This window comes from Drosophila serrata, unplaced genomic scaffold (genome assembly GCF_035046125.1).
Source record: "Drosophila serrata isolate PLE 108 unplaced genomic scaffold, ASM3504612v1 contig_165, whole genome shotgun sequence".
NCBI classification, from domain to species: Eukaryota; Metazoa; Arthropoda; class Insecta; order Diptera; family Drosophilidae; genus Drosophila; species Drosophila serrata.
Genome location: NW_028257063.1, coordinates 1,114,349 through 1,129,257, shown reverse-complemented (window position 1 = coordinate 1,129,257; position 14,909 = coordinate 1,114,349). Strand labels below are relative to the sequence as shown.

Below are 14,909 nucleotides of genomic sequence, written 5' to 3'. Positions count from 1 at the left end.
GTAATGGTTTTTTGGCTTTCATTTATTTAAAAAAATAGAATTCGATATATCGATAGGTATTGATATAATCGACGCAGTTGTGAGTATATACCGTTTTAGGAGAGGTGGTCACACTTATGCAACGACTGCCTTGGCGCTAGAAATAAAGTGTCACTTAATAATTTTAAGCTCACAAAGCAGCAGTCAAATTAAACCAATATGGCTCAGGTCATGGAGAATCCGTGTAAGTATCTACATACTTTGTTCCGCGAAGATGCGTAAGTGAACGCCTTGTTTACGCCATGCCGGTTGATGCACAAAAAAGGCTTGCAAAATGTTGACTTCTCGTTTTGCAGACTTAAAAAAATTGTACTTCAAGCACTCCGTGGCCTACACCGAGGACCACATCCCGGTGCAGAAGATCCAGTTGTACGCCGTGTCACAGAAGGTAGCGAATGTCAGTCCATTTTTTTGGTCCGGTTCTATAATCGTTTCTTTCCTCCACGCTCGTTGACAGCTGAACGAACTGATGTTAAAGGATTTTTTTGGCATGTTCGGCCCTGTGCTGCGCCTGCAGCTTTTCAAGCCAAGGACTGTGCCGTACCTAGACCAGCGATACTTGCAAACCGGCTACGTGCTCTTTGCCGAGAAAACAGATGCTGCCAAGTAAGTGGTGAGGTAGAAGCTTTGGGCAGCCGCGCATGCCTGACACGTCTGCCTCTCTTCTTTTTAGGGTCCTGTACACCACAGTTTATCGTCTGAATGGAAGCCAGTTCCATGTGAAGGCCAGCGATAGTTGGCAACAGCCGGATGCCTACGGAATTCCCCGGCACCTGCCGGTTGGCCCACCGCCGCCCGTGATGAGCCTAAACGACCATTGTCTACAGCATGTAATGGCTTATCTAACACTGCCAGATCAGATACACTTTGCCAGAACCTGCCTGCGCTTTAGGGCGGTCTACCAAATGGCCACTGTCAGCCTTCACAAGTCCGTGAACTTGGGCGAGTTTGGAAAGATGACCGTGTGGGATATGCGAGACTTCTTCGAACTGTCCGGCGCACATGTTAAAAAGCTGTTTGGCATGATGCCGAGTATTCACGCTAATCGCCTCTGTGACTTTCTGGCCAACAAGTGCACCAATCTCAAGACCATAAGGGTGGTCAGCAACATATGGTCGGAGCCTAACATACACAAGGTATTGGACAAGATGGAACAGCTCGAAACGCTGGTGTTGCCCATGCAGAATATATCCGACCACTATCTCTGGGGGCTGCGAAATCTGCGGAAGCTGAAAACACTGGATCTCAGCCACAACCCTTTGATAGGCGACACTATGGCCTTGTTGCCTTCCAGCATTGAGTCTCTGACGCTAAACGATTGCCAGTATATCAACGGCAGGCGCATATTAAAAATTCTAAAGACCTTTCACTTGCTGAAGGAGTTAAACATAAAGAATATAGATCCCCGTAGTGCGGAGATATACGAAAATATGATCAAGCAGAAATGCTGCAATGCACTGCAGACCTTGCGGATTACCGGTTACGGTAACATACATTACGAGTATGTGGCTCAGATACCAAACCTTAAGCACCTGTCGGTCTTTGTAGAGCAGGGACTTCGCGAAGAGCTCTTTGAGCAACTGGCGATGCACAAAGCCAGCCAACTGGAGTGCTTGGAGATAATCGGGGCCGTTGATGCCTCTATAGAAGTGCTTCGCAACATTGCGAAATTGACCGAATTACGTGCTCTTATACTGCCGCATATTAAACCAAACGCATCTCTAAATTATGCGTTCGGCAGGGGCACTCTGAAGAAGCTGGAGAAATTATTCTTACGCGATTCTTGCGGAGTCAGCAACGAGGCGATCTTAAAGGTCTTCAGGGCATGCCCCAGACTAAGCTATATCGGCGTGAGGAATGGCAACCAGATAAACGAAGAACTAGCTATGGGAATAGTGTCGCGTGTTCAGCAGGAGATAGCCAATAAGGATATGCATCGCAAGCTGCCCATCGAATTGTATCCCTCCATGATAACTAATCTGGATAAGCTCATGGAAGACGTGAGTAGTGTCTTTTGTTTATCTATATTATATCTTATAGATTTAGATATTGTTTTATTAACAACTTCTATAACATAAAGCTTTCCTCTGCAGTATAAGGGTTAGATAGAACGTTTCAGTTGCTCTTCTTTCTGATAGCTTTGCTGACATATAACGTATAGGTGTATTCTCTCGATATACACACATTCCAAATAGTTCTGTTTTTTAGTGAAACTAAACATAGCAAAGAGAAGAATATTATTCAAAGATTAATCACTCACTTAGCTGACAGACTATAATAAATGATAAGGTTCCGATTGACGTACAATCTGCGTAGACTTTGAACCCACACTTTGTTCCCACATTGAACTTGGAAGAGTACTTTGGTAGAGAAGAGTTTCGCCGCAATAGTACAATTATTCAATTACATTTATTTTTTATTTATCGAAAGAAATGAAAAGGTATCGATGTGAAATTCGTATGATAGTTTCGTTTTCTAATTTTGATCCAAGACTCCGGTTGTGTTTACACCATCCTTTTCCAATATATTTAGCGCTATCTCCGACATTTTGTCATTCAAAGCCTTACTACTCCTGGACGTGGCGGCCTGCAGGTTCTTGATGACCCGCTCCGATGCTTGAATGGTCAACGCCTTTGTCAGATCGAGCTCATGCTGGGCAGTGGGTAGGTTTAGCTTGACGGCGCGAGATGATCGCGACTGTGTCACGACCATTGAGTATATGTCTATGGCGGCATTCGCCAGCCGGGTCAGCAAATACTGCTCGTGCACAATGTTCTTGTTGTAGCGCAACAAGAGCTCCTCCACGGACTGGCCAAAGAGGTCGATGCAGTGGGCTGTTTTCTTGGCATATGGCTGAAGTTCGTCCACTACATGACCACTGAGGTCTGTGCCGCCCAGGCCAACCGTTGAGGCAGCCCGCTTTGAGGCCTCCTTAAAGATTAGACCCAAATTGGCGGCCGGATTCTTAAAGGCGCGCTGCAGCTCCTTCAGATGCGAGCCCGCATACTGGATGCCCGTCAGGGCGATGAACAGCCGGAGAATGTCGTTGGTGCCCTCGAAAATTCTAAAGATCCTCAGATCACGCAGCACTCGCTCGAGTCCAGTGTCCATCATGTAGCCCATGCCGCCCAGTATCTGGATAGCCTCGTCGCAGACATACCAGGCGCTTTCCGAGGCGTAAATCTTTGATATCGCCGCCTCCAAATGATAGTCCTTGCTGCCGGCATCCATGTTCTGTGAAATGGTGTATGCCATCGACTCGGTGGCATACTGAAGAATGCTCATTTGGGCGAGCTTCTCCTGGATAGAGCCGTACGTCTTCAGTTTGTGCCCGAATTGCACCCGATTGTTAGCGTGTGCCGTGGCCAGTTCGATGCACTTCTTCATCGTTCCCGACAGCGTTGCGCCCATGCCGAAGCGACCATTGTTTAGGATGTTCATGGCCACCTTGAAGCCATCTCCCTCCTTTCCCAGCACATTCTCGATAGGGATTTTCACATCTTCAAAGTAAACTTCGGCCGTGTTAGATGACTTGATGCCCATCTTCTTTTCGGGCGGACCACTGGTCACGCCACCAAAGGATCGCTCCACAATGAACGCGGTCACCTTGTCCCGTTTCTCGCCCGTCTTGGGGTCTACCTGCTCGGTCTGAGCAAATACAGTCATGATTTCGGCAATGCCTCCGTTAGATATCCAGATTTTGGAACCGTTTAGCACGTAATGTTTCTGGTCGGCGCTCTTAACGGCGCGACAGCGAATGGAACCGGCATCGGAGCCAGAGCTTGGCTCTGTGAGGGCAAAGGCCGCGTACACCTTCTCGGTGGCCACCTTGGGCAGGTACTTTTGCTTCTGTTCGGGCGTCCCGTACAGCAGTATTCCCTTGAAGCCAATGCTCTGGTGCGCACCGATCGTAATGCCTAGTCCCAGGTCGTTGGCGCCTACAATGGTGCACAGGCGTCCATACTGGGTGTTGTTCAAGCCGAGGCCGCCGTAATCCGCTGGCACCTGGATGCCAAAAGCGCCCAGTTCCCACAGCGCATCCGCAGTGGCGTCGTCCATCTTGGCGTTCGCATCGTTTCGCGCCGCATCGTTGACCTCGGCGAAGAAGCGCTCGAACGGGTCCACCAGACTGTTTGTGAGCTCCTTCTGGTCGGCGGTCAATACGTCCGGGTAGGGGAAGACTTGATTCGCAACCAGCGATCCTCTGAATATGTTGGCCATAAACGACTCATTCTCGCTGGCCTTTGGCTGCTGTTGGCTGCTTGCTAGTCTCGGAGTAGCGACTGCCAGGCGTCGGCAGGATGTGGCAGCACCACCACTTACCGCCAGCTTGCTGCTGCTCAGGATTGTGTTTCTCCACATAATTATTGCGATTGGCCAAGTGTTTTGTTAAATCGCCCTTTGGACCATGGAAATCTATGTGACCGCACCACCGATCATCTGCTGCGTCGTTTTTATCACCATCACAACCTTGACCAACATACAATTTTTGGTATTTTTCACCCACAAGTTGCAGTATTTTTGTACAGGGTGCTCCTTTTTTCGCTTCCTTTTTTATTTATTTTTTTTCGGTTATATCTTACATCAATTTTAGTTAGTTAAAAATATCTTAAATCATCTGTTCAAATGGCAGCACTCAGGCAAGTTACCAAAGGATATTATCCAAATAAAAAGAAAGAACAAGCTCATTGGCGATTTGGGAGACTTTTTTGGAGGAGAAATCGAAGAGTATAACGTCGACCCCTTTGACTGGAACTTGGACGACTTTGAGGACTCGGACGAAGATGATTTTGAAGAAGAAATTTATTTTGTACCTATGGAGGACGATTAGGTGCGTTGTTACCTTTTATTTACATAATTATGTGTTCACTCGAGTATTTTTTTTACTTTAGATGAAATCCCAATTGTGAAATTAATTTATCAAGCATCCTTTTTTTTTTGTTTTCTGCAAATGACAAAAAATGTCATAATATTTTCCTGGAAAGAGGCTGAAGGAGTAACCTTAATGGATTACGTTTTTTCAAGATAATTTAATTACAATCATTTCAATTATCTTGTGATTTTTTGCTACTTCCAAATCGAATAAAATGTTTTCAAATATAAGGATGGTAATTTCAACTGGCGTCGTCTCTGGTCCCATTGATTCAAATCGCGGTAAAATCGATAACTATATCGAAACGATATTGTTTGAATGTAAGAATCTATTATTTTGTTTTTAAAATACGTAGCTTCATTTGGCTTAAATTGAATATTGCTTGATATACTTAAAATACATTTTCGTCTCATTTTCGAAGCTTTTACTTTATTTACTTCAGTTAACTATACTACAGATCTTTGAAATTATAAAGCTTATTTGGTGGCAGTTACGAACATTTTTATTCTCTCGCTTAAACGTTTCCCTTTGGAAACTTTATGGAAATCGGGCCGCCCCTTGCGGTGTGCTGAATTCACACAACTTCCGGCTTCCTTTCCGGGCGACCTTCGCTGCAGGTGTTTGCCTCACATTCGCGGTGGGCGGCCAACCACCCCCACAACAACACTTGACTCCGATGGTCGTTACATTAGCAGACAAGTCTGCAGCTCGTGGGAGCTCACCACATTGGCTTAATGGCAGTATAGGGCCAGCGACGATTTAACTTTTCAACCTGCTGCCATAATTTCCATGATAATTGCCTTGCGTTTGAAATGAAAATTTATAAATCAATAAATTTTAGTGCTCCATGCAAGTGAAGGAGGGATGTAGGTAGGGAGTCCTTCCTTCCCCCATTGCCTTTCCATAATTATACACGTTGACGTCTGTCCTGTCGCTGTGGACTGGCTTTTGTTATTGTTTGCACTGAAAGACGTTGCCCGGGGCTCTCATAAAGCCGTCAAATGCGGCTCTGCAGTGAGAGAAACATTTAGTTTTCTTTTATAGTTAACAATTTACCTTTAATGAAATTTATATTTATAAATTTTGATCGAATATTAAAAGGATTTATTTGGAAGAATGCAAATAAAGGTTTATATATCTTAAGGACCCGAAATTCCTGTTCGTTTTTGGCTAATTTTCAAAATATGTGAATCCTGAAAGTCCTAAAATATTCCACTTTCACTGTCGCTTGATTTTGTCCAGGTGCAGACCTGGGGCCGGCGGCAGTCCGCACGGAAACCAAAAATCCAATAAGCCATCGGTGTGTGTGCGCGAGACCGGGTTTGGGTTTCAAGCCTTGCGTGCTCCCCAAAGACTTCGGTTCAGATGTTTAGTTCGCATTCGCCATCCGATAGTTCAAGTCGCCCCCAAAACACAATGGCCAAGTTTAGTCCACACCAACTGTCGAATCCTCGGGCGAATGTCTTCATCCTGGTCAATCTGGGATGTGAGATGCTCTACGTGATCGATCAGCGGTTAAAAGCTCAGCAAATCGCGCAGGATAAGTCGATGCAAGGTGAGCAGTCAAGTTCAGGATGAGAATACTGGCTCAAAATCATAAAGGTATATGTATTTAAGCTGGATAATTCGTGATTCTTGGCGCTTATCTGCCTTTGATGAGTCGTTAGGTTTAAACGTGTCCTTAATGTGGGACCCTTTATCCTTATCCAGTTATCCACGATGTGACCACGGTGCTGCTGGAGCCCAAGTTCATAGACTCCCTTCTTAACGGCTCCAAGCACAACAACGCCCAGCTCCTAACTGCCGAGCACTGCAAGTTCATGCTAAATGATATCGCCACCTGCTCGCTAATGAGACTCGATGAACAGTCGATGGCCAAGCTGTGGAACCTCATGACCGTGGTCTACAAGTGGCAATTGTTCGTTTCCCGCCATCAGCACCACCTGCTGGAGATAACCTTCCGGCATTTGGAGGCGGTCAACAGGTTGTATCCGGATGCCAAACGGCACATGCTGATTGACTTTACTAAGAACACGCTGCTGGACTTTTGGAATGCCTGCGGGGAGGAGGCACAGCTGTCCATCTACCAGACGAACAGAGCCTGGCTGCAGTGCTTCAACACGAAGATCTCGCTGCTAATACGCCTCGGCTTCCAGGCCATGGATGGGAGCTTCATCAAAGAGGTGGATCAGGAATACTTTGCGGACTTTGTCCAAACGGCAGGGGATAATATCTATGTGAAGAGTGCCGAGCAGCAGCAGCGAGAGCGAGAGCTCGAAAGGGAGCCCAACAGAATGGATCAGTTGGCGGCCCAGTTGAACATCCATTCGTCGGGCAGCGTCGATGATCTGCAACCCATCAATGCCCGCCAGTTTCAGCAGCAGTTCGAGCAGGCCTTCGGCAGCGTCCTTTTCGATGAACCCTCGTCCTCGTCGTCCACCGACTGCGAATTTGTCCAGCTCCAACCCACGACTCCGTCCTCATCCTCCAGTGAGGCTGCGATGGCAATGTCCAGGGGCTCGACACTCAATCAGAATCTGCTCGATTTGTACAGCAAAATGCCTTAAGAGCGTTCAGTTAGAAAATTTTGTATTTCTCGTTCAGTTTTCAGTGGGTTTTTTTCTTTCTTTTTTTTGTAAAATAATTATAAAAACGACCATGGGCATTCTATAGAAGTTCTCATTTTGTTTCTTTGTTTGTTTTTGTTTTCATCGAAGACATTGTTGTGATCAAAAAATAAATCAAGTTAGAACTTTGAGCTTAAGACTTGTGTGAAAATGGGGGTTGGAGAGGATGCTGGGGGGCGGATTTAAAAAATAGAAAAATCAAAGGTCGAAATGTACAATTACAAATATAAAAATTTCGGTTGTGATCCGTGATCCTTTCTCATCTCGATGCCGCGCCTATGCTACAGACTTATGGCAACAACATGTGTTTATAGTTATCAATTACTCCTCGCGTTTGTGTATGTGTGTCTCGCTAATACGATTCTTGCATTCTAAGTCAGCAAAGGAAAAGTTCGTCCGTGTTGTTTTGTTGTGGTTGTTGATGATTGCTTCAGCGGCCAGCGGGTCAGATTACATCTTCGCCTTGAGCGGCACTGCGTCCACCATGATATGCAGCGCCATCTTCAGGCACTCCTCCGCCGAACTGATCTGCTCGCACGGATAGGCAGCTCCATATTGCGTGAGAAAGTCGCAGTACTTGCGATAGTTGCTAGCCGCAAAGTCATAGTTGTAGGCGCCCAAGGACTTCATGTCCGTATCGTCAGTCACCGATGGCACCGTTGCCTTGTGGGGCATCCGGCCAAAGGTGGGATAGTCCAGCTCGCAGCCTTCGCATTTGCAGTCGAAGCGGTACTGCATGGACAGCGTGTCCAGCCTCTGCTGCTTGCTGAAGATGGCAAAGTGGGCGCTGCAGCGGGCATTGAGATAGATTTACATATATTAGTCCAAACTTTTGAATATCTTCAATAATAGATACTGACCCGTAGTTGTCATAGAGAACATTTCCCGCCTTGATGGGCCGCAGGACGAATAGGTACGCCTTGGTGCCCTCGTATATCCGTAACGTATTCGGCGCACACGAATGGTTGAGCATCGAGAGGAAGGCATAAGCTCCGGACGAGTGCGTCTGGTCGTCCTTTGTCTCGTTAACCTGCTCAACCAGGTCGATGCCGTGCATATTCGATGACGACGTTTGCAGATGGCGGAAGAGTAGGTCCGTGAAGAAATTCATTCCTTCCTCGCCGCCCAAATAGTCCTTGAGTGGCGTATATTCGATAATAAAGTGCTTGAGCACGGCACAGACAACGGAGCGCTGGAAGAGATCGGAGACGGAGCGCAGGTGCTGGTTGGTCACCAAACCGTGGATGGCCCGATATTGCTCCTGCCGCGTCAGCTGCCCGTAGTCCAGGTCGAAAGCGCACTTGTGCTGATTTTGCGGCTGGTCACAGAAAGTCATCAGCTCCTCGATACTGGGAAAGAGATCCAGGGCGGCCAGGGTGGTGCGCAGCGCGATGCCGTGGATCTTGTTGAACATTCGGTGGAGAAAGTCAATAATCGGGCACTCGTAGCGATGGTAGGTGGACGTGGCCTGCTGCTTGCACTCCTCCGAGCAGAACATCACGGAGCAGCAACTGTCGCAGGGTATGAGGGTTAGATAGTTCTCCCGCTTGCAGGTGGCGCAGCGGATGTACCGCATGGGCGGAAGTAGGGTGGAGCAGAACGGTTGCTCAACGGCCACCATATCGCCTACGACCAGATCCCTGTTGGTCACCACAAATCGTCCCTCGTCGGCGGACTCTCGCAGCTCAAGGCAGTCTGCGATATGCGGCACCTGGGCGTGCGGATCGAAGCCGAGCTTAAACTCGTAGGGCACCACGTCAGGCGGCTGCTGCTCCAACAGCTGCTGGCAGTCTCTTTCCCGCTTGTCCAGCTTGTGACTCAGCCTGGCCGGATAGTTGGCCGTTCGTGCCAGCTCGATGTTGGCCAGGCATTCCCGGTAGCGCTTCCACTCGAAAAGGACAGCCGACCGATTGGCATAACCTATGGACAGGTGCTCCGAATTGGGCTCCGCGTAGCATATGCTTTTGTTGTACAGCTCCAGGGCCTGTCGGGGGAGGGCGGAGTTTGATTTGAAATTTGCCAGGAAGCGCGTCTTGATCCCTACTCACCTGAAAGTATTTCCTGTTCTTCAACGAGAATTGCTCGTTCCCCAGCATGCGAAACTCCACGCTCCGCTTGTTGCACTTGTCCTCGCGCAGCGTCACATTCATGAAGATCTTCTCCATGTACTTGAAATCTATCAGCGCCCGCTCCACAAAGTCCACCTTGCGATAGTTCTCCTTAAGCTCGTTAAACTTGCCGGAGATGATACCGATCAGCTTCCAGTCATTGAGCTTCTTCACCAAATCGTCGCTCACGTCGTACACGTCCATGTTGTGCTCCATTCACGTTTCCCTTTCCGCTACCAGTCGTCCCTGGGGCTTTCTCCGGTTCGGATCGGATCCTTCGGTCCGCGTGTCGACGCCGCCGCCTGTTTTTTTCAGCCGGAAAATCTGTTTGTTTGGCCCTCCGCCGCTGCCGCGAATCCGCTTGCTGGCGCACGTGCTGACCGGTAATTTGCGATTTCACAGACAATTTCTTGGCTTGGCACTGGGGCGGCGAATGTTCGTATCCGCAAGGCGATTTAAAAGTTTTTTTTTTTATTTTCTCTGGCCAATCCAATAGGGATGTGAAAACTGTATCAAAATATTAAATTTATCGATATTTTTCCATATATCGTGAAATTGATTTTACCAAATGTTTTGTGTATCGAATATTTTAAATATCCTGGCATTTCTTTATCTTTTTTACACTGTAATCATTTCATTATTTTAAATAAAATAAGGCTTTTGCTATAGAAGAGGATGCAACATCGATATATCGGCCAACCAAGAATCGATGTTTTTCCAGCCCTAGTTCAGCCATGTTTTTTAAGAAACTCGATTAGGTGTGACCAGAAAACCATTATTTTTTAAATGTTATACAAAGGTTGAAGACCTGGATAAAAGGGTGGCTCGAGACTGTAAGCACTGTGCTGTCGTCAAGGCGGCTAATTCCTAAACATCTTGATGGTGGCCAAATATGATAAAGTATACGTACTTGTATTTAAAATATATTAATAATATAGAGAATTTAGATAACCGTATACAAAGTCGCCTATATATATTAATGTATAATATGTATGTATGTGCCCTTTAAATCAATCATCATAACAATGGAATGAAGATCAGAGACTCAGGTCTGGATCTGCTGTTCATGGTTAGACTTGAAATTTCAATGAGCAAATTCCTGAAAGCGGAAGTGTCGAATTTGATCAAAATGCGGCACAGGAACAGGGAGGCCAGCGTCAAGAGGAAAAGCTTGGTTAGCGAAACCACGGTCTTGAAGATGACCAACACCGCCAAGTGGGCCATTTTCGATTCCCTGGCCTAGTTGTACACTGTAATTAATTTATTACATTTTCCGTATAAAATATGTACTTATCAAGAAAATGCCTACATTTACCACCAGATATTCCCGTCCAGGCACACTGAGACAAATTGCAAGATGTTGAAAGGGGTCTTTCGATAGTTAAAAGCTTTGCTAAAGTCGGAGCAGTGTTTACACATCGCACAGTTTGACAGCGGTCCTATTTGAATATTCCCACGAAAGTGGACACACTGGCCGTCGTTTCCTTTTCATATCTTCGTGTTAAGATTACTTTTTATAAGTCTATCAGCAGACAGACCGGCTAAAGAACAAGCGAAAACGTTGAACTAAAGCGCCCCTCTGCTAGACGCCGGCCGGACCGCACTCGCTCAGTTCAAGTTGAAGGCAAGGGAATATTATTTTTAGCCAGTAGGCCACAGCTAAGTGGCACCCGTGTTGTGTCTGATTTTGAAAAAACTTGTTTTCGGCTGCGAGCACAAATAAATCAAACAGTTTCTAATCGCCAAAGCAGGTAAAAATAACCGAGAGTGGGTGTGCGCTAACGAGTTATGAACTGATAATTTCCCTTAACGACAGCATGCCTCTCATCCGTCTGGAATCCTCCGACAAGGAGATCTTTGAAACTGACCAAGAGATCGCCAAGTGCTCGGAGACTATACGCATTGCTCTCGAGGATCTGGGCGATGAGGCTGACAACAGCGTTCTCCCTGTTCCGAACGTTAACTCGCTGATCCTTAAGAAGGTGCTCCATTGGGCCACGTACCACAAGGACGACCCAATGGTTGCCGAGGAGGACGAGAACAAGGAAAAGCGTACCGACGACATCTCCTCCTGGGACGCCGACTTCCTCAAGGTCGACCAGGGCACTCTGTTCGAGCTGATCCTGGCGGCTAACTACCTGAACATTCAGGGACTGCTTGACGTCACCTGCAAGACTGTGGCCAACATGATCAAGGGCAAATCGCCGCAGGAAATTCGCGAGACGTTCGCTTTGAAGAACGACTTCTTGCCGCAGGAGGAGGAGCAGGTTCGCAAAGAGAACGAGTGGTGTGAGGAGAAGTAAATTGAACTTTTCTCAAGATGCAACGGGGATTTTCGGCTGTACAGCTATTATATTCAAAGAATTCATTCAACAAATAAATTGTTTAGCAAAACCCTCCCAACTTTCGTATAAAAAAACAATACGTACACGTACGCTGCAAACGTAAAAGTATTTATAATCCTAGAGAGTCTAGTTAGACTCGTTTACAAAGTATCATATACATATGTATATACATTTGTACCAATTACATAGGATTTATAACAATGGAATGTAGAGCACTGCCTCAGTCCAATAGGCGCATGAATAGCTCTGCAGCCTTGGACACGCCACTCATGAGTAGATTTGCAATTCCGATTAACACATCCTTCATTTCGCCGCCTTCGAAGGTGCGCAAGAATCGGAACAGGAAAAGGGCTACCAGCACTATGAGGACAGGCTTAACCAGCGACAGCATGAATCTGAAGGTGAAGGCGACCACGTACCAAGAGATAACCATCAGTAACACGTAGGCCACCAGTTCGCCCATCTCAGAGGGCATGGCCATGTTCTTGGTGACAAAGTCGTAGAATATAGCGCCGACGGACTTATCGTGACAGTCGCCGCCGTTTGGTCCGAAAAATTTGCAGTTTTTAGATTCCATGGCCGTGTATGTAACTGTAATGAATTCATTTATTAATCGTAGAACACAAAACAATATACTGTTTTCAATTACGGTGGGGGGGGAGTTACAATTTAATCTGGTTATGCTTCTGCCTTATGTTTTAGTCAAAGCTCACTGGATTGCGTGTACTTCCTCGGAATTCAATTTGTAAACAAACATTTGAATTGCGAAAATCAGCTGCGGGAGACGCAGTGTGACCACATTCCGATCGCAGCAAACAGCTCTGCATGGTGCATTGGTTGCAAGGTGGTAAAAGCTTGACGTTTTATAAATTAATTTCATTTAAATATAATTTTAAAATTCACTTTTGGTTAATTAAATTCGATTACTAGGACTTAACACAGTATAAATTATATATATTTATGTTTAAAAAAAAATATTGTAAGGCCTGCTTTCATTACATTCACCTATATATTTAATTTTTACAGTCCTACATTCGCCACTTTGCATTTCCTCTATTTTTAACGATCGTTTGTATGGCAGCTATATGATATAGTAGTTCGATTTGCATAAAATTTTATACAAAAGTCTCAGAAATGTGTTGTTACAAAAGTTACAAGTCATTGTCTATAAGTGTTTAAAGTTAGTAACTGATAATACATACTTACTGGTCATAGATACTTACTGATCAGAGTTACTTAATGCTCATAGTTACTTATTGATTGTAGTTAAATTAAATAGTGCGCTGCACCTCTCTGCCTCTCTGCCTCTCCCCCTCTCTCGCTATGTTAGTCGCTCTATGTTAATCTCTAGAGGCAACTCCTCTCCCGCCCACTCACACTCACTTTCTCTGCTCCTCTCTTTCCTCGGGGACTATAAATAGAGGCGCTGAGGCCGCGCGCGACTCAGTCTGTCCTAGGGGTACCTAGTGATAACATCTCAAGTGATAGTGATAGTGATTACCTTTCGATCCCAAAACTATGACGTGGCCAATGCAATACATCTGAATGATCAGGAAGAAGCTCACATTGGATAGAGTCACCCAATCTTGGTCACTACACTGTAAGGAAGTAAACAATGACGTGTCCTCTACTGGGGTAAGTCTTAACCATGACATTTATATTATGTATGGAGAAGCTATTGGTGGTGTCAGACCTAGGTATAGCCTTTATATTCCAATTTATTTTTTTATTGCCATGGTCCCCTTTGCATACTTAGAAACTTTCTGATATTTTTAGATACTTACTGATTATAGTTACTTACTGGTCATAGATACTTACTGATCATAGTTACTTAATGTTCATAGAAACTTACTGATCATAGTTGATTACTGGTCATAGTTAATTACTGATCATCATAGAAGATCAACTGCACAGTTTCATTCTAATAGCTTGCTCTTAAATTTGTTCCAAAACAAATCTCGCACATCTGAGCATATGATTCCCAACTGGTTCTAACATCCCGGGAACGAAGTGACTGGTGCCGGCCAAGTCTCAGCAATGTGTTGTGTTACAAAAGTTGCAAGTCATTGTTTATTAGTGTTCAAAGTTAGTAACTGATCATACGTACTTACTGGTCATAGATACTTACTGGTCAAAGATATTTACTGGTCATAGATACTTACTGTTCAGAGTTACTTACTGCTCATACTTACTTAATGTTCATAGAAACTTCCTGATCATAGTTAATTACTGGTCAAAGTTAATTACTGATCATAGTTCTATAAATCGTCCGATTGTTCCTATGTCAGCATATATATATTTATATATAGTCCACCGATTTGGCATGCTCCGATTTATAAACTGCAAGTCATTGTTTATTAGTTTACAAAGTTAGTAACTAATCATATATGTATACTGACTGGTCATTAAAAAATCGCCCCTTAAGCTTATTGAGACAAACGGTTATCGCTCATTAATTACTTTCCTTTGAAACCTCAACGATTACTTTCTCATAAACATTAGTGGGCTAAAGTTAACCTGGCCGTAAATCTTAATGTTGTGACCTTTCAACTCCGCCTCTGTGCATTGAACTGGCTGCAAAATGGCCAAATCCCAGCCATTCCCCAAGGCCGTGAAAAATAAAATAATAACTGGCGAGAGTCTGAAACTGATGGCATACACACAAAAAATACGAAAGAATAAAAAAACATGATAGGAAACCAACTGTAAGAAGTCGAAGTTTATATATCCTTACAGTTTTTCTGAGTTTGTAATAAACATAACTCACAAAAAAATTTAATTACGTTAAGCTTATTTATGCTAGTTTTTTTTTAGGTTAACAAATCTGAATATTGAGTTTACATTTAACAAAAATTAAAATATTTTCGAATTTTTGAAATTTTTAATGATGTAACGCTTTATAAAATTAAAAAAAAAA

The 14,909-nt window shown here is 44.9% G+C and overlaps 6 protein-coding genes and 1 long non-coding RNA gene across 9 annotated transcripts in view; 3 read left to right on the top strand and 4 right to left on the bottom strand.

Moving 5' to 3' along the window:
* The first annotated feature begins 83 nt into the window (after nt 1-83).
* LOC110177855 (uncharacterized) overlaps nt 84-14,909 on the top strand; it is a 65,604-nt gene continuing 50,778 nt past the window's right edge. For 2 of the 3 annotated variants that reach the window (XR_015270366.1, XR_015270367.1), the window contains exons 1-4: nt 84-223; nt 336-427; nt 497-645; nt 713-2,039. Coding sequence is in view for 1 of the 3 variants with exons in the window: in XM_020944802.2 (XP_020800461.2) it covers nt 199-223; nt 336-427; nt 497-645; nt 713-2,039; nt 4,673-4,870 (1,791 nt within the window). In the remaining 2 variants the exon portion in view is untranslated. Of the gene's footprint in view, nt 224-335; nt 428-496; nt 646-712; nt 2,040-4,672; nt 4,871-4,931; nt 5,152-14,909 lie in introns of those variants that run through there. The other variant, XM_020944802.2, reaches the window with a different exon arrangement.
* Acadvl (Acyl-CoA dehydrogenase very long chain) lies at nt 2,435-4,555 on the bottom strand. The gene has a single exon (XM_020944801.2). The coding sequence runs from the start codon at nt 4,399-4,401 to the stop codon at nt 2,515-2,517; it is 1,887 nt and encodes a 628-aa protein (XP_020800460.2). The 5' UTR covers nt 4,402-4,555; the 3' UTR covers nt 2,435-2,514.
* Nucleotides 6,306-7,676, top strand: OSCP1 (Organic solute carrier partner 1). The gene is made up of 2 exons (XM_020944805.2): nt 6,306-6,467; nt 6,623-7,676. Exons 1-2 carry the CDS (start codon nt 6,329-6,331, stop codon nt 7,477-7,479), a joined length of 996 nt encoding a protein of 331 aa, XP_020800464.2. The 5' UTR covers nt 6,306-6,328; the 3' UTR covers nt 7,480-7,676.
* On the bottom strand, nt 7,485-10,175 carry Smyd4-4 (SET and MYND domain containing, class 4, member 4). The gene is made up of 3 exons (XM_020944803.2): nt 9,588-10,175; nt 8,400-9,523; nt 7,485-8,326 (listed from the first exon to the last, which is right to left on the bottom strand). The coding sequence occupies exons 1-3, from the start codon at nt 9,861-9,863 to the stop codon at nt 7,990-7,992; spliced, it is 1,737 nt and encodes a 578-aa protein (XP_020800462.2). The 5' UTR covers nt 9,864-10,175; the 3' UTR covers nt 7,485-7,989.
* Nucleotides 10,555-11,095, bottom strand: LOC147644492 (uncharacterized). Its single transcript, XR_015270369.1, has 2 exons — nt 10,957-11,095; nt 10,555-10,897 (listed from the first exon to the last, which is right to left on the bottom strand). It is a non-coding gene; the product is annotated as an uncharacterized LOC147644492 (long non-coding RNA).
* Nucleotides 10,891-12,041, top strand: LOC110177859 (S-phase kinase-associated protein 1). Its single transcript, XM_020944806.2, has 2 exons — nt 10,891-11,398; nt 11,464-12,041. Exon 2 carries the CDS (start codon nt 11,465-11,467, stop codon nt 11,948-11,950), a length of 486 nt encoding a protein of 161 aa, XP_020800465.1. The 5' UTR covers nt 10,891-11,398; nt 11,464; the 3' UTR covers nt 11,951-12,041.
* LOC110177862 (uncharacterized) lies at nt 12,080-12,817 on the bottom strand. The gene is made up of 2 exons (XM_020944807.2): nt 12,642-12,817; nt 12,080-12,583 (listed from the first exon to the last, which is right to left on the bottom strand). The coding sequence occupies exon 2, from the start codon at nt 12,567-12,569 to the stop codon at nt 12,213-12,215; it is 357 nt and encodes a 118-aa protein (XP_020800466.1). The 5' UTR covers nt 12,570-12,583; nt 12,642-12,817; the 3' UTR covers nt 12,080-12,212.